Source organism: Plasmodium relictum (assembly GCF_900005765.1).
Source record: "Plasmodium relictum strain SGS1 genome assembly, chromosome: 13".
NCBI lineage: Eukaryota > Apicomplexa > Aconoidasida > Haemosporida > Plasmodiidae > Plasmodium > Plasmodium relictum.
The window spans coordinates 775,335-800,893 of NC_041691.1; the positions used below are offsets into that span (position 1 = coordinate 775,335).

Here is a 25,559-nt window from a genome sequence, read left to right on the forward strand (position 1 = left end):
TTTGAAATTTATCTTACTGTTTCAATTTTAATGCATAAGAGTACTTTAATGAATATAAAAATAATTTAAAATTCAGAGGTATTTGAGATATAGGGATATGTTAAACGTAAGTTCAAGCATATTAAAATAGTTTAAATTCCTAAATCATTTTAAAATAAATTATTTCAAAAAATTCCTTTTTAAATTAACTGAAATGATTATATTAAAAAAATAATAAAAAAAATCTCTAATTTCTTTAGAAATTGCTAATTTTTTAAATGAACAAAATGAAAATTACATTTTTATAAAGTTATTTTAAACTAAAATGGCAAAAAAGAGAAAAGCTGAAAAAAGTATCTGTCAGACAGAATTAAATGAAATTGACAGGGAATTATTTGGTGAAGAAGAATTGGAAATATTAAAAAGAAAAAATGATTCTAGTAGTGAAGAACATATAAAGAAAGAAGACTTTCTTAACGATGAATTTTTAAGTATTAATGAAAATGATTTCATTAAATTTGATGATAGCAATGATTCTGATTTCACAAAAAAAAACTCATCAAATAAAAGTTCAGATAGCGATGTACAAATTATTGAAAATGAAAATAAAGAGAAAAAAAAAGAAAGATTACTAAATAAAAGTCGTAGTAAAAAGAAAAAGAAATCAAAAAGAAAAAATGATATTGATGATGATGAAGAGGATTCTTGCAAAATATCTGTACAACAAATAAAAGACTTTGAAGAATTAAGAAACAAAAATATACAAAAAAAAATTGAAAAAAATAAACTAATTACATTTATGTTATGCTGGATTGGTCATATATCATTTTTAAATAATATTTGTAACAATAAATTATTGCAATCATTGATATACTCTGTTTATGTTAACTATAAAAATTTTAGTAATAAGTTATATAAGGACCCTATATATTTATTTTTATTTATAAAAAATTCATTTGATTTAATTATTGATAGTAAATATTGGATAAGTGGTGATAATGTTCTTTCTAAGAACATAAAAGGATCAATCATATTTAGAATAGTTAGAAGTATTCATAGGAAAAGAGCTAATAACGTTATAATAAATTTAATTTTTATTTGTTTATGTAGATCCTTAAATATTCCAAGTCGTATATGTATAACCCTTCCAAATTTAAAAAATGAAATTGATATAGATCATGAGAATCGTTTTATTAAAAAATGTTACAATAAATATTATGAAGACATAACTAAAAATATATTTTTTAATCATTTTGTTAATTCTATTAATGAACAAAGTAGCGATAATGAGATAGAAGAAGATGATGATGTGGTTGTTATTGATAAGAAAGATTTCCTCAAGGATAAAAAAACAAAAAAAAATTACAAGAATGTTAACAATAATGAAACAGTACAATTTAACATTTTCTCGGAATGCTATTCCACAAGTTTTAATAAATGGATTTCCTTTTTTTTTTGTTATAATGTTTATTATTTTAATTTCTTTAATTTTTCGAAAAACGATAATTCGTCATTATATGAAAGTAAGATGTTTCACATACTTCTACCATTACCCAAAAATCCCGAAGAAATTAAGACTTATAAAAAAGCAAAAACAAGTAACTCATTAAATAAATTTGCATTGTCTCTTTTTATTAATAAAGGGAATAAAAGAAAATACACTTCAGAAACATCTAGTGATTCTAGTCATGATTATTCATACGAAGAGAAAATATCATTTGATGAAGAAAAAATAAGTATTAAAAATGATTCTAACATAGATAAAGATACACAAAAAAATGATTATACTATTTTAAATAATAAAGAAGGTAATAAAACTCAATTTTCCGATGAATTATTACACAAAGAAAAGGATAATATTTATTATTTTAATGAATTAGAAAAAAATATAAATAAAGATGAAAATAAAAAATTTAAAATTTTAAGTGATGATTATAATGGAAAAATGTACATTGAAAAAAATAATAACTTTTTTATATTTGATAATAAAAGTAAAAAGGTACTAAGGATTATATATTTAGAGAACAAATTAGAAAATGATAACGATACAAAATATGATCATGCTAAATCAAAAGAGGATAATATTTTCTATTTTGAAAAAGAAGAAGAAAATAAAGAAATAGTGAATTCATTAAGTAATATATATGATTCAAATAATAGAAAAGGTTTCCTTATAAATCAAATTAGTGCATTAAAAGCAGCTAATGGAAAATTAAAAAAAAATAATAATAGCAAAAAAGATTCTATAGAATATGAAGAAACCATTTATGATAAATTTGCTAATGTAGTAAATAGAGATACATTAAATAACAAGTATATAAAAGTTTTTATAAATAGTAATGTATATAAATATTTCTATAATTTAGATCATTATAACTTATATATTTCAATTAATAAATATGGAATATTAAGAGATATTAGCATACGTCATAAACTAAGATATAGTAAAAACAGTGCAAATAATACAATAATAAAAGGAGATAAGTATTGTAATATTATCAGAGACAATTTTAGGAGAATTTCATATTATATAAATAAAAAAAATTATAATAATTTTGAACAAGTTTTAGATAATTTAGATGATGAATATTTATATAACCTATATGTAACTAATATGATACCTAAAGAAAAAAGTGATTTTCTTAAATCCAATTATTACATATTAAAATCAATGTTAAAAAAAAATCAAGTAATTTATCCAAATAAAGCTGTTGGTTTATTTAAGGGAGAAAATGTGTATTTAAAAGAAAACTTTTATAATTTAATGAGAAGAGAGTATTTAGAAAATAAAAATTACTATATTAGTGATAGTGAAAAACCATTAAGTTACGACTATGAAGAATTTAGTAAAACAAAAATACCATTATATGCTCAGTTTCAACTAAAAAAAAGAAATGATAAAAATAAAACTAATGATATTTATTTAAATGATAAAAATAATGCATTAAGTATAGAAGAAAATTTTGATTATATATATGACAAAAAGGATAAGTTGAATATACTAAAAACGAAGTTACTTTCTCATTTGAAATCAAACAATATTATTGATTTAAAAGAAGAAGATATTTGTATATATAATATTAAGTTAAAATATGTTTTAAAATATGTTAAAGGAAACATCCCTTATAAAATAATTTATAATAACTCTTATTTTTTCAATAAGTTTAGAAAAAAACAAAGTGTACCCGTAGATGCCAATAAAATTATTATTAAAAAAAAAAATTTTTTAACATTTCAAAATTTATATATATCACAAAAAAAAATTCAAGATGAATTTTTGATAAATGAGAAATATAAACAAATTAAAAACTTATGGAAAGTTCTATGTAAAAGTATATTATATGAACAAGCAAATAAAGAAATAGCTAAAGAAAGAAAAAATGCAAAAAATATTTATAAAATGAAAAATATAAATGTTGATATAGATAAATATTTTCAAATATAAAAAATTAAAAAATATAACAAAATATAACAAATAAACTTAATAATTAAAATATAAAAAGAAAATTTCATCAGAAATATATATATATATATATATATATTTAAAAATATCGACAATTTTTTTTAAGATTCCTTTAATTTTTAAACACAAAATTTTGAAAAATTTTAAATGTATATTTAATTTTTTATTTTATTTATATAATAGAAGTATTTATTTATTTGAGAATATTATGTAACAATGATAAAGTTATAGTTATTGCTTCTTCAGTTCTTATTGTTCGTGATGTTTGAAAGGGACATGTATTAATAAATAAATCAAATTTTTTTAAAATTTTATTTAATACCTTGATTTTTTTTTCAGTAGAATAATTTTTTTTTTTTTCTTCTTCTTTTTCTTTAATTAACAAATTTTCTAATCCATCTTTATTTCCAAAAACAATAAGTACTGATCTACAAGAAATTTTGAAAAAAAAAAAAAAGATATAAAAAATGTAAGTAAATTTATATATATATATATTTTTTACTTTATATTTTTAAATGATAAAATTGAATCACTTATATTATTTCCTCTTTCTGAGGTTCCAATAATATAATCAACTGGCAAATTAAAAATATCACTGACATTTTTTAAAATTTCTATAGAATATCCCCAATATAAATTAAATAATTTAGGTATTGTTGGATGAATTAACTTTCCAGGTAATAAGATTTTAGAATTCTTTTTCTGAAAAAGTTGAAAAGAATCTGAATTCAATAATACTGTAACTCTTGTCCCAGTGTCTATATAGTTTTCATCTTTTATGAAGACATTTGAAAATAATCCAACATCAACAATAATCCCTTTAGATTCTTTTTTTATGACTACTCCTTCTCTAAATGGAAGCCACTCATCACTTCTTAAATGATGTGGTGCATCTACTGGATTCATAATTCCAGAATTTTTTAAGAAATTGGTTATAGGAAATAAATGTTTTCTTAAATACTGTGGAGTTTCTAAATATTGCAAATTATAATGCAAATATTTACATAAATATGAATATTCATAAGATTTTTTTTTTATAGTTTCATTTATTGAATCATTATTACTTCCTTGGTTATTATTGTTATATTTCCTATTATTTTTTTCTTCATTCTTATCATTATTATTTTTATTTTCATTTCTTTTATAACTATTTTCATTAATGAAATCATTTTTTTGCGCTTTTATTGCGTTTTCATTTCTTAACTGATCATCATATATATATATTTTCGAAATTGAAAAAATTGTGAATATTCTTGCTAAATAGCTCGACAAATATGATTTAATAACATCACTTTTGTTATTTATTATTGTTGAAGGAATAGCTACAAACAAATCAATTTTTAAATCTCTACTAATATTTGGTATTCTCTTAGGTATGGCATCTTTAATACATTCATTTATATCATTTTTTATTTCATCTAAATTATTATTTTTTATAATATTTGAGTCATTTGTTTCAAAAACTATGTTTTCATTTTTCTTAACTTTATTACATTTTTTAACTATCTCTTTTTTTTTCTTATTCATCTGTTTTTTATTCATTTTCTTGTAAATATATTTTTTACCAATTTTTTCATCATGAGAAATCTCTTGTTCTTTCATTTTTTAAATTTATTACATTTTTATGTTAATATATATATATATATATCTTTACTTTTTTTTTTTTTTCGTTTTTATGTTGAATATTACAATATTTCTTTAGATTAAATTTTTACTTAAAAAAAACGGTTAAAGCTTAAAAGTTTTCTATTTTGTTATTTAAAAAATATATTTTTTTAAAAATTGGAAATATTATTAATCTATATATATTTATAAATATATTAATAAAGTGAAAAATTATTTTATTTTTTTTTATTATTATATTTAACTTAATTTTCTATAAAATATTGTTATATATGTATTTTAAAATTTTTTTTAATTTTTTTTTTTTTTTTAATATACTAGTTTTATTGCACACATTTAAAATACATGTGCATTTTATTATAAAAATGAAAAAAAAAAAAAAGAAAAATGTATATATATTAAATATATATTAAAGATATAATTTATATATTTTCTATTTTCTATATATATATGCATACTATGTAAAAGAGATTCTTTGTAAATTAAAAAAAAAAAGTGTTACGAGAAATTTTTTTGTATTCTCAAATGTGTAGAGATTAATTTAAAATAATCAAACAAAATAAGTAAGGTAAGTGTAGACTAGAATATTTTAATATCAATTAATTAATAGTGTAATAACAATTACTGTTTTCTACATTTTATGCATCTTTTTCTTTTTTTTGTTTCATTTCAGTTAACTTAATCTATTAAAATGGAAATAATAAATGACGACGAGTAAATGAATAAAAAATAAACTAGAACCATTATTCATACACATATATATATAAACATAAAAATTGAAAATTTTATATTTGTAGAAATTATATAAAATTAATTAAATGTTGTAATAATGTTGAATTTAAAAAGAATGAAGAAATAGAGAAAATTGAAGTTTGTATGGAAAAATCTATTAATTTAAATATTTTTCATTACTTTATAAATATAAAAGAATTATATTTAGTAAAAAATAATATCATGGATATAACTCCATTGTTTAAATGCATCAATTTAATAATTTTATTTTTACAAATTAACAAAATTGAAAATATTTTAGGTAATAAAATAAAAAAAAAAAGGCAACTTTATTAATACAGGAAGTATGATATATAGTCATTATAAAAAAATAGTTCTATTATTAGCAATAATCTAAATATTAACAAAAAAATTATTTTAAGAACAATACGTATTATAATAATCTTAAAAAAAAAAATAAAATAATAATAATAATAAATTAAAATCTGTTATTTAATGCTAAATGATCTCATCTTTTTTTTATCTGTTATAATGTATATTAGGAATAGAAAAATTAACAAAACTAGAAAAATTAAATATGTTTAATAATAATTTAACTGAAAATTATATAAAAATTGATGAAAATAAAAATTTAAAGTATATTGATTTAAGTGATAATAAAATTGAGAACATAGACTTTTTCAATAACACAAATACATTTATGCATATTAACTTGGCAAATAATAAAATAAGAAATATAGATGCTTTAAAAAATAATTTGAATTTGGAGTATTTAAATATTAGTGGAAACAAGTTAATATTTTACTACAATTGTTCATATTAAAAATTTTCTTAATCTTAATTTTAAATTTTATTTTTTTTTTTTTTAAGAATTGAAAAATTTGAAGACATTAAGGTTCTTCATAATTTAAAAAAAATAAAAGAATTATATTTTAGTTCAATATACTACAGTAATATATAAATAAAATTATGCAATCTTATTCTTTTAAAATATATATATATATATATATTTATTTATTTATTTTTATTTATTTCGAAAGAAAACAATATATTGGCAGATGGAATACTTTACAAGCATTATTTTTTTAGTCGTTTCCCCAACTTAAGAGTAATAGAATTACATTCTTTTTTCATTTTATAATTATACAAAAATTATAACAAACAATTTTGAAAGATATTAGATCATGAAGTAATAAAAGACAAACATAGAAAAATAACTTGTACTGATTTTGAGATTCTAAAAAGTATTCTGGATTTAAAAATAAATTACATTGAAGAAAAATATAAGAAGGAAAAATATTATATCTTATTTATTAATAACAAAAATATAAAATATTTAAATGACGTTTTAAAACCATTTAATTTTTATTACAATTTAAAAGAAACTTTATCAAATGAGGTAATTATGATTATTTTTTTTATTGTCTTATTTTAATTATTTATAAATACTATAAAATATATGCGTTTTTAATTTATTTTATGTATTTTTTTTTTTTTTTTGATATTTTAAATATAAGGAAAAAGAAAAAGAAAAAATATCAAAAATAGAAAAGGAAATGAAATATTTAATTAACGCCTATACTATTAGGTTAATAAAGAGTCATTTATATATTTTTAAAATTATATATATATATATATATATTTTATTTTTTTTTTTTTATTTTACTATAGATTTAATTATATAATGAATAGATTGAAAGAAGAAAGAAATTTACAAATAAGATATATTACAACGTCGTTGAACTCTTACTTTAACATTTTCTTCAAAATAATAAACAGAGAAGAGGAAGAGTAAAATTTTCAAGAAAAATAGAGAATATATATATTCTTATTTTTAATAAATTGATATTATATAAATTTTGTTTTCCTTTTATTTAGATTTAAAAAAATTGAAAATTTAGTAAAATTAAACTTTCATTCACACGCATTAAAAAATTATTATATTGATGATATAAAAATTGAAAATATAATTAAAGTAAAAAAATTAAATCATAATGTCCTAGACACACTAATGTAATATTTTTATCAGTTTTTTTTAATAAATTTTTATATTTTAAATTTATTTTACAAATTTCATTTATTGTATTTTCCTTAATTTTTTTTTTTTTTATATTATACAGAGAAGAGAGAATTAATAGCTTAATTTACGAAAAAAATTTATTATTCTTGCATCCCTATCACTAGTAATATTAAATTAGTATATATATTATACATAAAATAGATAATAATACATCTATATATAATTGTTTATACTATTTACTTTTATTATTAAAATAGTTGTAAAATAAACAATTATTTCGAATTTGATGAAAATGAGTACACAGTTGAGGATTATGAAAAAAAAAAATTTTTTGAAAAAAATTATATTTGTTCTTCTTATAATATAAATCATATTTTAAAAACTTTGATTAGGTAAAAACTGAAAAATATAAAATTTAAGTGTTTTTTTATTTATTTTTTTTTTTTTTATGTATTCCTCTACATATTTGTATATATATATATGTGCATTTCTTTTATATAGGATATTTTTAGAAAACGATGAGAAGGATGATTTAGTTCATTTAATTTATTACAAAAATAAAAATAATAATGATTTTGCAAATGTAGAAAATAATATAAATATAAAAAAAAAAATTATAAGAAATAAAAAATTTGATTTCCCTATATTTTCAATATACGTTGTTGAAAATTATTTTTTTCAAAATGAATATAAAGAAGTATATGCATACAGTATACATGAAAACAGAAAATCAATTAAAGAAAAAGAATTATATAAAAAAGAAGTAGATAAAGAATACAATGATATAATAAATGATGATAATGGATTAAAAAATAAAAATAGTGAAACAAAATTTAAAATTTATTATACATTGCCTAAGCACACTAATTTAAAATATATAATTAACGTGAATTTGCTAAATCAAAATAAAGAAAGATATACTGATAAAAATGATGTAAATAAACTAAATTCAGATGTGAAAGTAGAAAATCAAAAGTGTATAAGAGATAATTTTTTAAAATATTTAAGAAATAATACAAATGCTCTTTCCAATGATAAATTAAAAGACGATTTTTTTCATTTTATATTAAATCTTGATAACATTAATTTTTTTAATATTACAAAATATTTTATTAAATTAAGCAAAATAATATGTGAAATAAAAAAAAATGCTTTATCCATTTTATTAAAAAATAATTTAAAACATTTAGAAGTTAATGAAATATTTAATGAAAATATAGAAATGAATTCTGATAAAGATTTAGAAATTTTAAATAAAAAAAAAAATGATTTCATTAATTTATTAAATAATTCAAATGAAGAGAAAATTATTTGTAATTACGAAAATGAAAAAGACAAGATAGCATTATACTTAAATAATCTTAATATAAGAAAAATAAACTTGAATTCTTTAAAAAATTATCATAATTTAAAAGAATTATATTTAAGGAATAATAACATAAGTAATTTAAAATCTTTTTTTTATTTTTGCGAATATGATTTTGATAATTTAATAGTTCTAGACTTATCATGTAACAACATAGTTGATTTAACTCCTTTATATATGAAATTTAAAAACTTAATTCATCTTAATATTTCTTTTAATTATTTATATGATTATAACCAAATAGTAAAATTTAGTGTAAACCATAAAAAAATTGAATATTTGTCAATCTTAAATAATTCCATATATATAAAATCAGAATTTTATTCTAATATTCACTTTCTATTTCCTAAAATAAAAACATTTAATGATACAGACATAATCAATGAAAATTATTTTGATATTAATAATTATTTGTTTACTACATTACATGAAGAAACTTTTTATGACGAATATCTTTTAAATAGTAGTAATTAATATAAATAAAAGCAACATATTTTTATTAATACATATGTATTTATATATATATATACATGTTAATACGAAAATTTTTTAGTATGAATAGCTATTTATTGAAAATTTTAATATATTAATATCTTTTTATTTATTTTTTTTTTTTTATCAGATATTATATTGAATACAAATAAGAAATATGTAAATATAAAGGACATTTTAAATAAGAACTCTTCAGAAATATATAAAGATATAAATTTAAAAAATTATCATACTTATATAAAAATAATAAATTTGTCAAATTTATATATGCCTTTGAATTTTCTTGATTTTTCTGGTTTTGAGAATTTAAAAATTTTGAATTTATCCAATAATGGAATAGAAAATCTAAATGATTTAAAATTACCAAAAGAATTAAAAGTTTTAAATGTAAAAAATAATAAATTATCCTCAATAGAATTTCTGTCTGAGTTTTTGGAGATAGAGAAAATAGTTTTAGATAACAACGAATTAAAAAATATTAATAAAATTAATTTATTAAAAAAATTAAAAATACTTAGATGCTCTCACAACAAAATAACTAATTTACCTCTATTTCAAAATTTAAATTTAATGGAAATTAACATACATAATAATTTAATAAAAGATATAACACATCTTATTCTAATTAAAAATAAAAAATCACTAATTTCTATTAATATATATAATAATAAAATTAACTTTTTAAATTTAGATATATATTTAATTCATATTTTTCCTAATTTATTAATATTAAATAATAATTATGTTGAAAAAAAACAAAATATTGAGAAATTCTTTAAAAATATATATACACTTGATGTTTTTTTTGATATGTACAATATGTATCCACCTTATACATCTTTATTATCTCTTGAGATAAATAATTTAAAAATAAAAAATATTTTATTTAATATTAATAATGATAATTTTAAAAATTTAAAAAGTTTAAATATTTCAAATAATTACATAAATAATATTAATAACATTGGACCATTAGATAATTTAAAAGTAAATGAAATAATTAAAAAATTTTTAATTTAATTTTTTTTATATATTACTATTTCATAATGTCTTTTTTTAGGTTTTAATAATGAACAATAATAAGCATATAAATGAAAATTCTTTTATAGATAGTAATGATAGGAATTCTTTAAATTCTTTTAAATCATTAGAAGTAAAATAATAAAATATGATAATAAATAAATAGTATAAATATTTATAAAATGTTTTAATACTAGAAATATATATATAGTGTAACAAATAACTTTATTTATTAAAATATTATTAGCTACAATCATTTTATGAATATCAATTATAATGATACATTTGTAATATTGCAAATTAATATACTAACTTTATCTATATATATAACAAGTTTAAAATATCATGAACAATAATTTTGATAATAAGAATTCAATTAAAAAAAAAAAATTATAATTTTTTTTTAAATTTTTTCTAAAATTAATAGGAGCTTGATATTAGTCACTGCTTATTATCAAAAACAACCTTTTTAAGAAAATGTACAAATTTAAAAAATTTGAAGACTTTAAACCTAGAAGGAAATAATATTAATTCAATTAGATATTTAGAAAATTTTGAAAAACTGAAAAATTTAAATTTATCAAATAACAAAATATCAAAAATTTTTCCTGATTCCTTTCCTAATAGTTTAGAAAATTTAAATATATCAAACAATTTAATTAGGTTAAATAAAAAAAAAATAATAATATTTTTTTATAAGTTAATATTATATATGTATCTTTTTTTTTAAATGTAGAAGTTTGAGTTCTTTTTCTACATTAAAAATGGTAGAAATTCTAGATCTTCGAGTAAATAGAATTGATAATATTGAGGAATTTAAATATTTAAAATGTTTAGAAAATTTAAAAACATTATATTTGAATGGAAATAGAAAAATAAAAGAACACTTCATAATTATTAGAAGTATGTTAAAACAAATAGAAAATTTTGATGATAAAATTATGAAAGAACAAATTAATTTAACTCAATATTTAGAAGAAAGAAAAGAAGCTAATAGACAAAATAAAGAAATTAATAAAACAAATATATCATTAATAGATTCAAATAAAAATAAATCACCTATTAAAGATAAAGCTAAAATGGTATATAAAAATTACTAAAATTTTTTTAATATATATATTTCATAATACAAACAAAATATACTTATTTTTTTTATTTTTAGACAAAACTTAGAGGATTAATGAATAAGAAAGATTCTTTTGATGATGTAACAAAAAAAAAAAAAAAAAAATTAAATAGCATTTATTAAATTCAAGAAAAAAAAATATATATATATATTTATTAACTTTTTGAATTTTTTAAATATATATAAATTTATTTTTATAAGTTTTATATGAATATACAAAAATTGTTTAAGATTACCTTTTTTATATAATTTTATTTCTCATTTTTTTAGGCAATTAAAAAAGATAGTTTCACTATTATTGGAAAAAAGGTAAATAGTAATGGAAACTATTAATAAATCTTGTATACATTATTTTATATATTAATTAAAATCTTCTTTAAAAAAATATAATAAAAATAATAACACATTAACATAAAAATGAAATTTTCCAAAAATAATTATTTACTTTTCCCTTTATTATCCTTACAATAATATATTTTTTTTTAAATAAATTAAAAAACTATAGAATTTTTATTTATTTTTTTTTTTTTTTTTTGTTATTAATATATAAATATATATATATATATACATAATAATTTTTTAATTTTTTTACTTTTCTATTTTACTGAATAAATTTTTATATAATTAATAAATTGTTCTTTATAAAGCTTTACTTTCCTATATTATTCAATTATATATTTTTAGTTTTATTTCATTTTTTTTTTTTAATTTATGTTTTAATTAAAAATTTTAACAATATCATATAGCCATATTTAACAAAAGCTTAAAAATTGCATATAATTTTCAAAATATTATTATTTACAATTTAGACAATTTTATTTTTTAAAAAAAAAAACAAATACACAGTATTCTATAATAATATATATAAAATTATTTAAAGCCTCTTAAAAAAAAAAAAAAAGACTTGAATATAATAGTTAATTTATATAATGAAAAATCAAATTAAATAATTATCCATGTAATTAAGTGAGAATTAAAATAAATTATGAAACAGCTGAATACTTCATTTATTCATATTTATTTAAAAATTAAACAATAACATTTTTTTAAATATATATATATATATATATATACTTTATAAATTGCTTGATATAAAAGGAAATTTTATTAAATATAATTAAAGATTCAAAATAAAATCTAAAAAAAAAGTAATAAATTTTTTATATCTTTTTTATTTATTAAAATTTTTGTTTTTTTTCTTTTTTATAAGCTTTTAAAATTTATAATCTTTTAAAAAGGTTAAGAAAATTTTTATTCAATTTTGCACGCAAAAAGGTAAAATAAGTATTAGAAATTTTACATTCAATTTTTATATTAATTAAAATAATTTATATGTATATATATCCTTTGAAAAAGATTTTATTAACTAAAATATATTTATCTAAAATAAACTCTAATAAAAAAAATTTAAGCATTACAAAAAAAAAAGAAAAAAATCATTAAAAAAAAAATATTAAAAAGCACTGGAAAAAAAAAAAAAAAGTGCATAAATTTTCATAGAATTAAACCTTTTTATAATTAACATTATGAATGAATAAAGATTATTTGAAAAATGTAAGGTATTTTTAATAAATAATTAGCTAAATAATACAAATATATGTTACAAAACATTTTAATTAGATATTATTTTTAAATAAATTTTGATAAAAACATTGAAAGTAAATTAAATGTTTCAATAAAAATTTGAAAAATGGAAATAGAAGAAAAACATAAAAAAATTATCGATGCATTGTATGATACATGGTCTAACGATCAAGAACATAGAAAAGAATCAGAAAGGATTTTAAATGAATTAGAAAAAGATGAGAATTTTATAATGAATTTACTAACTATTTGTTCATACAAAAATATTCATTATAACATACGTAAATTAGCAATTATTTTTTCAAAAAATTTAATAGTTAGATATTGGAACTGTAGAGAAGAATTTCATTTTAATAATGATATAAAAAAATTAGTAAAAGAAAAAATTATTGAATTATTAAACAATGTAGATAATTTGAATAATTATAGAGAATTCTCTATCTTATTAAAAAAAATAGGAAGATATGAACTTGTACATCATTATCCACAGTTGTTAGAATGTTTATTATATAATATAAATATACATAAAAATAATTTGAACAACTTATATATATATCTATATTTGCTTTATAAAATAATAAGAGAGCAATGTAGTAAAAAGTTATTAAAAGATAAAAAAGAAACATTCGATATATCAGAGAAATTTATAAATTCATTAGAGCCATTTTGGAATAATTGTATTAATTTATATTTTCAAAATGTTATAGAATTTTGTATCTGTAGTGATGAATCTAATTGTAAGAATTGCAATAAATTATATATTTTAATTAATGATTATGAAAAGAAGATGCTCATCATTGATGATAGTATTGATGATAAAAATTATACGAATAACAATGAATGTTATGAAATAAATGAAAAAAAAGTAAAAATATTAAAATTTCTGGATAGCATTATGTTAAATTTAATTATTAATAGAAATGATATACATAAAGGAATAAATAATAATAATAATAATTCAAATGAAAATAATATTGATATAGATATAAATTTAAGAAACAATTTTTTTAATTCTTTAATTAATAAAACAATTTATTATTTAAAATTTATAAATAAAAGTTCTCCTTTATATTATTTAAAGTATCTAAAATTTTTATTAACATGCTTTTTGCTAATGATTGAGTTTCATAACTCTTTTCATACATACTTAAAAAAAGACGTAACTGAAAAATTTATATGTTTATTTTTAAAAAAGAACTTAAGCATAAATAATTACATTAATGATTATGAAAATAAATTTGTTGAAATAGTTAACTTATGTATATCTATTTTAAAATCAATTTTTTATCATTTTTGTTTAAATCAATATAATTTAATTAAACAAAAAAAAGTGAGAGAAAATTATATTAATGTTAAAAATATGATGTGTAGTAAAAATGTAAATTTAGATTGCTATAATAAAAATACTTTAGAATCAAAAATAATAAATAATTTGATGACAAATGTGACGAATAAGGAAAATGAAAATAAAATTCTTTTTAATAAAAATTTATCTTTAAAAGAAATCTTAACTTATATACGAGGAGAAGTAAAGCAAGCCTTATCTAGTGACGATTTCATTTTGATGCATAATCAAAAAGCATTAGAAATTTTTGATTTTTTAAGAGTATACTGTATTAATATTTCTTCAGAACAAATAATCGATGTTACTCTAAATATAAAAGATGATTTTGAAACAGAAGAAAATATTTTTTATAATAGTGCAAAAGATTGCATAGTTCAGTTATCATCAGAGCCATTCTTATTTTCTATATTTAATCATATATTTGAACCTTTAATTAATTCATTTCATAATTATGCACATTTTTTGAAAACCTTACCCAATAATTTAAAAAGTATACAAGTAGCTGAATATTCAGAAGCTATTATTCAGCTTGACGGTTATTTAAATATTTATTATATTTTATATCCGTCTTTTCATAAAAAAATTAAAATTGAACATATATTATGTATGATACAATTTTTTTTAGACTATTTAAATATTAAATATACTCATCCTCTAATCAGTTATAGAATAGCATTAATAATAAAAATTTGGTTAAAGAGCTATAAAGTGTCTTTTCCTTTTATTGATGAAGTCACTTTACTTATATATGAAAATATTCGATTCTTATATATACAATTACTACAAAAAAATGCCATTTCTTTAATTTCAGATGAGTCTTCTTATTCAAATGATTTAAATTTTCAACATTTTGCTTTAAAATCATCCAATTTTCTACCAATACTCTTCTTTAAATTCATTTGCTTGTTTAAATACATATTTAAATATGAATACGTGTATAAAAATTATGATTATATAAATGAATTTCTAGTTGGTTCTTTAATTAATATACTAACCAAAGTAAGATATAAAATAACATTTGTTTCTATACCATACTTACATTTTATTTTTATTTTATAAAAATTTTTTATTTATTTCATTTTATTTTATTTTTTTTAGATAACATATCCTAAGAATATTCAGAAAATTTTAAAAATATTAAGTCATATAGTTTTTATGAGTAATAAAGAAAAAGATATAACTATATTCAAGGATAATTATAATTTTTTATTAGATCTTTATATGAGTAGTAATATATCTATTAAAGAATATATCTTAAATATATTAGTGCAAATATTAAATAAAAATTACGAATATACAGGAAGTTTAATTGAATTTGTGAACAAAGAACAATATAACAATGATAATAATATTCAGAATAATGAGAAATCATGTGATGATATAATTTTATTTTATTTCAGTTTTGATTTATTATCATATACTATGTCAGCAAAAATAGAAAAACAGTTATATCAAGAAAATGAAAATGGCAATAATTATTCTTGTTTAATAAATTTTTTATATATTAAAGAAATAAATTTGGATATTGACAAAACGATAGATGATAATTTTTATTCCTTATGGATATGTATTTTAAAGTTAATATCAAAAAAATTTAATCAAAAAAATGATGAAATTATTAGAAAAATATGTTCTTTATATGTTATCACTACAAATTTTTTAAGTGATTATTTTAAAAAAGTAAAAGCAGGAATGTCTACATATGAAATAAGTAATTCTTGTTTTGATATATTATTGGAATATATATGTTTGTTTATTATACATGAAAAGCATGATACATATTTAACTTTTGAAGCATTATCAACAAAAATGCTGACAAATGATATTTTAAAACATAATATTTTAAGTATTATAGAGAGTAATTTTATAATAAGTGATGAAGTAAAAATTGAAAAATGTATTTATCTTCTACATATATGTTTGGGTATTTACAAAAATGACATAAAAAGTGAAATGCCTAATCTATATAGTTATATGGCAAATTTCGTGACAATTTACTTCATAAAGATTTTGTTGAAATATTTTAATAAATATTTTAATTTTTATAAATATATTCAAGATAGTCAAAATAATAACGGTAACGATTCATATAATAGTACACCATTATTAAATGATAATATATTACAGGATGAAAGAAGCAAAATAGGAAATATTTACTATGATTCAAATAATGTACATAATAATAATGAAGAAATAAATAATAAATTTATAAGTTATAATAAAAGCCACATCAAATATATATATGATAATGTCATAAATTACCATCATGATGAACATTTCTTAAAAGAATTCAACAATTTTCAAAAAGATGTTAAAATCTTATTAAATATAAATTATTTAAATAACTATGATATAGAAAAAACATTTGAAAGCTTTAATTTTTATACAATAAATGAAGATAATTATAGTTATATTAATAAACATAGTATATTTACATTAATTTCTATTTTATCCTTGTATGAAGCTAATTTCTTAAATTTTATTTTAATATGTTTTATTTCTTATTTTAAAATTAATGTTTCTCTATTTATATCTTCTTTTTTTTATCAATCACAGTATATCCATAATAAAAATATTATGATTTCCTTATTAATATTTATATATATATTAACACAAAATTATGTATTCGTGGATTTTTCATCTATTATTGTTCAGAAAAATTTCCCAGATATTATTTGCAGCGAATCCTTTAAAAATCTAATTTATGATAAAAATAGAAAGGATAATTTATTTACTTGTAATAAAGATGGAAAGACTTTAATAATAATAGAATTATTGAAACTAATAAATAATATATTAAATACAAATAAGGATATTTACATTGAAAAAAAAAATATTCTTCATTTAAGTACTGTTTCATCTAATTTAAGTGGGAGTAAAATATTTCATTCCTATAATTATAATTATATTTTACGTAATATTTTAAATTACAATGATTTTCCAAGTAAGAAAATTTTAAATAAAAATAAAAATTAAGTTTATGTATATATATAATTTTTTTTTTTTTTTCTTTCTTAGATATATATAACAAGGCCTTAGATAATATACTGACATACTTAGTAAATGTAAATGAATTAGAAGAAAATAGTAAAAAAAAATTAATTATTAATTATTTAAAAGAAAATATTGAAGATATGAATAGTGCTATAATTGATATGTATAAAAAATATATGAATTTTTTATAGAGGAAAATATTTAAATAGAAAAAAATATATATGAAGGTAATGCATATATATATATTAAGTATAATTAAAGAAATATATGAATGCTTTATATTTTATATTTAGTTGGAGTTCTATGTTGTATAACAGAAATAGTAATGTACATACTATATGAAAAACTGAAATAATATATATATATATGCATTCTTATAATATATAACGAATCATTAAAGTATTAAAATTTTATAATTTATATTAAAAAAATATTTGAATTAATTAGTAAAATATTTATAATATGTAATATATACATAGCTCATAATATACAGTTTTAATTATTAGAGTTATTAATACATGATTTAAAATGATAAAATAAAATAAAATAATAAAATGAAAAAAAAAATTCCAAAACAGATGAAAAATAATAAACCAAAAAATCATGTAAAAAAATGAGAATAAAAAGGAAAGCACACAATATATAAAATAAGTAAAATGAATAAAAAAAAATTAATAGAATTAGTCAGCATAAATGAAAAAACAATAAATTTAAAATAAAATAAAAAAAAGAAAAAATCAAGTATAATTAGTAAATTGTAATGATTAGAAAAGGAGAGGATTTAAGCATAATGATGAACCAAAAAAAAAAAAAAAAAAAAAGCTAAAATTAATTATAATAAAAATATGAAAGGATAAAAAATGAAATAAAAATAAAAAAAAATTAATATTATAATAATAAAAAAAAGACATATGAAGGTAATAAGCATTTTACATTCTTAGTAGATATTAAACTTGTAAAATAATTAAAAAACAAATTAGGAAAGAAAAAAAAGTTGATTGTAAAGATGAACATATAAAGAAGAAAATTTAATTAATTACTTTTGTTAAATTGAAACATTCACATATATTACACCAATAATAAATATATAGCAAATGCAAAATTATGTAACGTTTGTCTTTTTCATTTTTCATTTGATTATTCATTTCTTTTTCATTAATTATCGTATTCTTAAAGTTATGATCAAATATAAAATCGTCATTGATGTATAAAATAAAACATATATAAGGATCTTTTTGAAACAAAAATTTTAAAATATTATCCGAGTAGAGGGTTATACTTGTATTAAAAAAATAAGATTGTATATAATTTATAAAAATATTTTCAAAATTTCTCATATTTTTAAACTCAGCTAAGTAATTAACACTATTTCTTTTCATTATATCGAAAATTGGTACATTTATATCAACAAGAGTAAAATGAAATATTTTTTTTTTTTCCCCTTTTTGTTTATTGGTATCCTCAGGTAATGATAATTCTAATTTTATGAGAAAAATTATTGACGATTTTTTAAATTTACTTATATTGTGGTTATTTATATAATGATTTATATTATTTATCCTTTTTAAATCAATACTATATAAATACAAACTATCATTATAAGTGCTATTGCAACTATCTACATAGTTATGAATGCATTTTCCTTTTTCTTCTCCTTTTATTAATTTTTTGTTTAATTTATGATATTTATTGTTGCTATCATTAGAAAAATTTATTTTTATTTTATCCTTTTTAATATCATCTTCATATTTATTAGTATTATTTTTAAATATGCATCTACTAATATTGTAAAGTTGCTTTTTTTTTTGGGAATAAATATTTAATGTTAAATTATAATTATCATTATATATTTCATTTAATTTATTTTTTAATTCATTTATAATTTTTATAAAAAGCATTTCATTTTTATAACCTTGTTTATTATTTGATGTTTCAAAATTATTATTATAAGATATATTTTTTTTAAATGAGTTTATTATTGGTTTGTTTGATTTTTTCATAGTACCATTTTGTTTTATATATTTTTTAATATTCCTTTTAGTGAATTCAATACTTTTTTTAAGTAAAATAGAAGAATCATATATTTTTACATCTTCATTTTTTATTTTTGTTTTATCAAAATTAAAATAATCATGAAATAAATTAAAAAATGAAATTTTTTTGTTTTTTAAATAATTAATAGAAAAATTAAACATTACTGTATTATTCTGATTTACAAAATGGTTTATATATTTACTTACTATATTTGGCATGAATTCATTAAAATATATATTATTTATATATATAGAATCAAAAAAATATAATTCTTTCAAATAACTTAAAGTATTTGCATTGATTATTTTCATTCTTTCATTTTTAATTAAAAAATTATCAAAATTTTTCTTTTTTATATTTAACACACAAACAATTTCCGGTATTATATACTCTTTTTTACACTTTAGTAAATTCATTCTTTTTGTAACATTATATTGTAAATGATTATTTAAATTGTTATTTATTTTTCTTATTTCTTTATCATATATAAACATTTTAATATCACTTAATATATTAAATGAATCCAAATTAGTTAAGTGAGCATTTTTATAAAATGTATCATATATAATAATCATTATTTTTTTTGCTGAAGTTAAGCTACTTCTAAATTTTTCGTATTTTTCGTTGAAGCTATTGAATTTATTTGTCCTTTTTCTTAGGGAATATTTTTTATTTTCAAAAGTTTTATTTTTCAAAAAACTGTTAACAATTAAACTATTTCTTTCATGAGAATTGCAGTTTATTGATAATTCTAAAAATTCCTTAAATTCATAAATAATTTCATAAATTTCTTCATTTTTTTGAACTTTATCAAAATTCTTTATTTTATTTTCTAATAATAATTTAACTCTGTCTAATAATCTAGATTTTAGATAAATATTTTTATTAATATCACTTTGATTTGCATTACTACCATAATATATTTTAAATCTTCTTTTGAACATTTCTACTTCTTTTTGAGTTACCTATAAAACAAGTAAATGAAAAAAAAAAAAAAAAAAAAGATGTATATATGCATATGTATAATAGTTTCAGAACAATCATTTAATAATTTCATTAATATAGAACATTAGTTAATGACCATGACAAATGTATACTCAACTATTTTTATAGAAAGTATTTATTTTGTCAAAAAATAATACAAAAGAAAAAAAAAAATTATCATATATCAAACTTCATTTCACATTATATATATTTTATTTTATATACTGTTAAATTTTGAAATAGTTTATCTGTTTCTTTTTCTTGTCTGTCCATGTATTTAATATAATATGATATTAAATCAGATTTTCCATGATACTTTTTAATATATTTATTTAAATTAATTTTATTATTTGATTTTATAAAAAAATTCTTTAGTTGATAAAAAGATGATTTTATTTTGTCATTTTTTAGTTTTAAAAGACTAGAAATAATTGTATCACTAAAAATATCAAAAAATTGCTGAAGTTTATTATTTGAACTTAATATATTTTCATTCGTGAGCTTTTCCTCTTCTTCGTTATTTAATATTTTTTTCATTATATCTCTATTTTTTTCTTTAATTTTTTCAAATACTTTTACATATTTTACGTTTTCTTCTTTTTCTTTTTTCTCATTTTCTTCTGTTTCTTCTACTTTCATTATTTCTTGCTCCAATTTTTCATCAACTATTTCTTCTTTTACCTTTTCTTTTTCTTCTTTTTCTTCTCTTTCTCCAATTTGTTCTGTTTTTTCTATTTGTTCTTTTTCTAAATTTTGTTTTTTCTCTCTTTTTTGATGCTCTTCTTCACATTTTTCTTTTGTTTCTTCATGCTCCATTATATTTCCTCTTTTTTGTTTCGGTTGAATTTGCTCTATTTCTTCTTGTCTTTCATCTCCCTTAATTTTTTGTTTAATATCTTCTCTTTTTTTCTCTTCTATATGTTCCTCTTTTTTTTCATTTTTATATTCTTTTTCTTTTCCATATTTTTCTTTATATTCTTCTTTTAAAACACTGTATTTTCCTTTTTCCTTTTCATATGTGTATTCCTCTTTTTCTTTATTATCATATCTTATATTTTCTTCATTTTCATATTCTTCTTTTGCTTCTTCTTTCTCTTTTTTTTTTACTTTTTCAAATTTATATTTTTCTTTTTCTTCTTTTTCTTTTTCATCTTCTTTTTCTTCCTCATATTCTAGTTCTTCATTTTCATTTTCTTTTTCTTCTTCATATTCTTGTTCTTCATTTTCATCTTTTTTTTCTTCCTCATATTCTAGTTCTTCATTTTCATCTTCTTCATTTTCTTCTTTTTCTTTCTCTTTTTCTTCCAATTTTTCATATTCATATTTTTCTCCATCTTCTTTTATTTCCCCTCCTTTTTCTTCTTGTTCTTCGTCTTCATTCTCTTCATTTTCATCTTCTTCTTCTTCATATTCTATTTCTTCATTTTCATCTTCTTTTTCTTCTTCATATTCTTGTTCTTCATTTTCATCTTTTTTTTCTTCCTCATATTCTAGTTCTTCATTTTCATCTTCCTTTTCTTTCTCATATTCTAGTTCTTCATTTTCATCTTTTTCTTCTTCATATTCTATTTCTTCATTTTCATCTTCCTTTTCTCTCTCATATTCTAGTTCTTCATTTTCATTTTCTTCATTTTCACCTTTTTCTTCATATTCTTGTTCATCTTCATTTTCCTCTTCTTCATATTCTAGTTCTTCATTTTCATCTTCTTCTTCATCTTTATTTTCTTCATTTTCACCTCCATATTTTTGTTCTTCGTTTTCATCTTCTTCATCTTCTTCTACCTCTCCTTTTTCTTCTTCATATTCTTGTTCTTCATCTTCTTCTTCATCCTCATTTTCTTCATTTTCACTTTCTCCATATTTTTGTTCTTCATCTTCTTCTTCATCCTCATTTTCTTCATTTTCACTTTCTCCATATTTTTGTTCTTCATTTTCATCTTCTTCTACCTCTCCTTTTTCTTCTTCATATTCTTGTTCTTCATCTTCATTTTCTTCTTCATTTACATCTTCTTCATCTTCGTTTTCTTCTTCATTTTCATCTTCATCTTCTTCTACCTCTTCTTTTTCTTCTTCATATTCTTGTTCTTCATCTTCATTTTCTTCTTCATTTACATCTTCTTCATCTTCTTCTACCTCTTCTTTTTCTTCTTCATATTCTTGTTCTTCATCTTCATTTTCTTCTTCATTTACATCTTGTTGTTGTTCTTCTTCTTCCTTTTCTTCGCATCCTTGTTCTTCATTTTCATCTTCTTCATATTCTTTTTCATATTCTCGTTTTCGTTTTTGTTCTAATTCTTCATACTCCTTTTTATGTTGTTCTTCTTTTTCTTCTTCACGTTCTTCATATTCATATTCTTTTTTCTTCCCTTTTTGTTCCTCATATGCTCTATATTTTTTCTGCATATTTTGATTAAACAATTCTTCTTTTTCATTATCATAATTCTCTTTTTCTTCTTTATCATATTCATCTTCATCTTTTTTTCCATATTTTTCATTTTCTATCTCTTCATTATATATTTCTCTTTCTTCCATTTTAGAGATACTTACCATTTTTTTTTTTAATTCTTTTATTCCGTATTTTTCCACATCTCCGTTATGTAAATTAAAATAAGAATGCTTATCATTATTATTGTTATCAAAAAAAAAATTTGATCCCGAAGAATATCTATTTTTTTTAAATGAATTTATAGAATCATTCAAGAAAAAGTTATCATTATTAAATATTTTTTTTGAATTGTTATTACGATTCGATTCATTTTTCAGAAAATCATTTTTGTTTTGTATTCCATTTGTTTTCTCGCAGCCAATATCATTAACATTTATTTCTTTTATATTGTGTGAAATTAGGTTATAACCTATATTATTCATTTCATTTAGAAAATAATTATTTTTTAAAAATTCTTTTTTTTCATCTAATATATTATTTATTTTATCGTCTTCTAATTTAATTTTTGAGTTTTTTTCTAAATTTTTTATCAAATCATAAAAAGGAATCGTATACTTTGCATAGACATAGTTTTTTGAAATTACGAAAGTTTGATGAGTACTAAAATAACAATATAAATTTTTAAAACAATAATTCATATTAATAAAAAAATTTAAAAAGGTATTTGAATTTAAATTTTCACTAAATTCATATTTATGCAATGCTCTAAAAATTCTTAGTTCTTTTCTAATAATATCCAATTTTTCTTTATTATTCCCATAAAATAAATTATTGAAATTACTGCAAATTACACATTTTGAATTTTTATAATCATGAGAAAATGATGTAAAACAGGAAATACACATAATTGAATTAACTCTAATCAAATTTAAAAAAATATTAAAACAACTTGCACATAGTGGTTTTATTTTATTGAACATAACTTTTTTAATTTTTTCAATTAGAGTTATTTTAGAACAAAAAACACAACAATATTCAAAGTTACTACTTAATAAATCGTTTGATATATTCATTTGACTATATTTTAGTTTTATTCTCTCTTGTATTAAATCTTCTTCATGAAGATTCTCTTGAAAAAAGTTATTCTCACAAAAATTATTTCTAAATAGCAGACTATCACTAAAGTCATCTTCATTTAAAGAACATTTGTTTGAATTAACATTTATGCGTTCATTTATATCATATATATTTTTATCTTTTTGTTCTTTTGCTTCTTTCATGTAAGCATTATTAATTTTTCTTATGCAATCTTCAATGTTATAGGTTCTATTTTTAAAATTTTCTTTTACAGTAGCTTTTTTTGTCATATATTTTTCATTTATGTATTTATAGTTATAATTACGCTTATCATTTATATTTTTAAAACTGAAATAATTATTTTCATCAAAGATTTCATGATTTTTTACATTTTTTTTTTGTTTTGTCTTATAGAGATTTAAATCATAATTATCAATTGAATAAGGAGAATTTAATAATTCACTTTCTCTATTTTTTTCTACATTTTTATATATTTCACTTAATGACGAATTCGAAGAATTATAGAAAATGTTTTCATAACAAGATATAGTTGTTTCATTAGAGCTGATATCAGGGTTGCTATTCAAAATTTTTTTTAGAATAGTATATTTTTCTTTCATATTTTTTTATTTTTATTTTTTTTTTTAATGATATATTTTATATTTTAATTTGAATTAGGAATAAATTTTTCATTTATAATCAAAAGATTTATATGAATTCACAATTATGAAATTTTTTTTTAATAATATGCTTAAACCTAAAAAATTATGCAAAATATAAATGTTAAAAAAAAAATTAATAATAAAGCATAAAAATTAGGAATCATATAAAATTAAAAAAAGAGATTAATATAAAGGTAAATAAATTAAGATGAAATTAAAATTGGAAAATAAGGAAAATTTAAAAGAATACAAATAAAACATTAAAAATATCTTTTTTATATGCGCACGTTCTTGCACCTTATGTTAATATATATATATTTATATAAATGAAGAATACTTTATAGGTATCATTATAATATAAATAAATTAAAATTTTTACTAAAGCTTTAAAAAATTTATTTTATTTTATTATTTTTTTTAAATAAAATATAGAAGTAAAATTTTTTGTTTCAGTACAATTCAAATCTCTTTAAATGAAAATATTTAGATTTAATCAAAGAAATAAAAATATATTAAAAATAGTTAATACTTCAAAAAAAAAAAAAAAAAAAAAAAAAATATATATAAAAATATATAAATATATACATTTAATAATATTAAAATGCATAATTTTTTTAATTATCAGATATAAAGAATATTATTCACATATAATTTTTTTGAAGTAACAAAAAG

General features: G+C 17.5%; 5 protein-coding genes across 5 annotated transcripts; 3 read left to right on the forward strand and 2 right to left on the reverse strand.

Annotated features, from left to right (window-relative positions):
* Nucleotides 1-304: 304 nt before the first annotated feature.
* Nucleotides 305-3,424, forward strand: PRELSG_1318500 (conserved Plasmodium protein, unknown function; the record flags this gene model as incomplete). The annotated part of the gene is made up of 1 exon (XM_028678715.1): nt 305-3,424. The coding sequence occupies one exon, from the start codon at nt 305-307 to the stop codon at nt 3,422-3,424; it is 3,120 nt and encodes a 1,039-aa protein (XP_028535833.1).
* A 211-nt stretch (nt 3,425-3,635) lies between these two features.
* PRELSG_1318600 (RNA methyltransferase, putative) lies at nt 3,636-5,044 on the reverse strand (the record flags this gene model as incomplete). The annotated part of the gene is made up of 2 exons (XM_028678716.1): nt 3,636-3,870; nt 3,945-5,044. 2 exons carry the CDS (start codon nt 5,042-5,044, stop codon nt 3,636-3,638), a joined length of 1,335 nt encoding a protein of 444 aa, XP_028535834.1.
* Nucleotides 5,045-5,941: 897 nt separating this feature from the next.
* LRR5 (leucine-rich repeat protein) lies at nt 5,942-12,154 on the forward strand (the record flags this gene model as incomplete). The annotated part of the gene is made up of 17 exons (XM_028678717.1): nt 5,942-6,098; nt 6,340-6,589; nt 6,668-6,747; nt 6,838-6,905; nt 6,972-7,196; nt 7,315-7,385; nt 7,469-7,588; nt 7,676-7,810; nt 7,918-7,980; nt 8,075-8,209; nt 8,319-9,646; nt 9,806-10,662; nt 10,736-10,828; nt 11,123-11,358; nt 11,432-11,777; nt 11,858-11,902; nt 12,092-12,154. 17 exons carry the CDS (start codon nt 5,942-5,944, stop codon nt 12,152-12,154), a joined length of 4,272 nt encoding a protein of 1,423 aa, XP_028535835.1.
* A 1,357-nt stretch (nt 12,155-13,511) lies between these two features.
* PRELSG_1318800 (conserved Plasmodium protein, unknown function) lies at nt 13,512-17,935 on the forward strand (the record flags this gene model as incomplete). Its single annotated transcript, XM_028678718.1, has 3 exons — nt 13,512-15,749; nt 15,849-17,694; nt 17,769-17,935. The coding sequence occupies 3 exons, from the start codon at nt 13,512-13,514 to the stop codon at nt 17,933-17,935; spliced, it is 4,251 nt and encodes a 1,416-aa protein (XP_028535836.1).
* Nucleotides 17,936-18,772: 837 nt separating this feature from the next.
* Nucleotides 18,773-24,845, reverse strand: PRELSG_1318900 (conserved Plasmodium protein, unknown function; the record flags this gene model as incomplete). Its single annotated transcript, XM_028678719.1, has 2 exons — nt 18,773-20,743; nt 20,988-24,845. The coding sequence occupies 2 exons, from the start codon at nt 24,843-24,845 to the stop codon at nt 18,773-18,775; spliced, it is 5,829 nt and encodes a 1,942-aa protein (XP_028535837.1).
* Nucleotides 24,846-25,559: the final 714 nt, after the last annotated feature.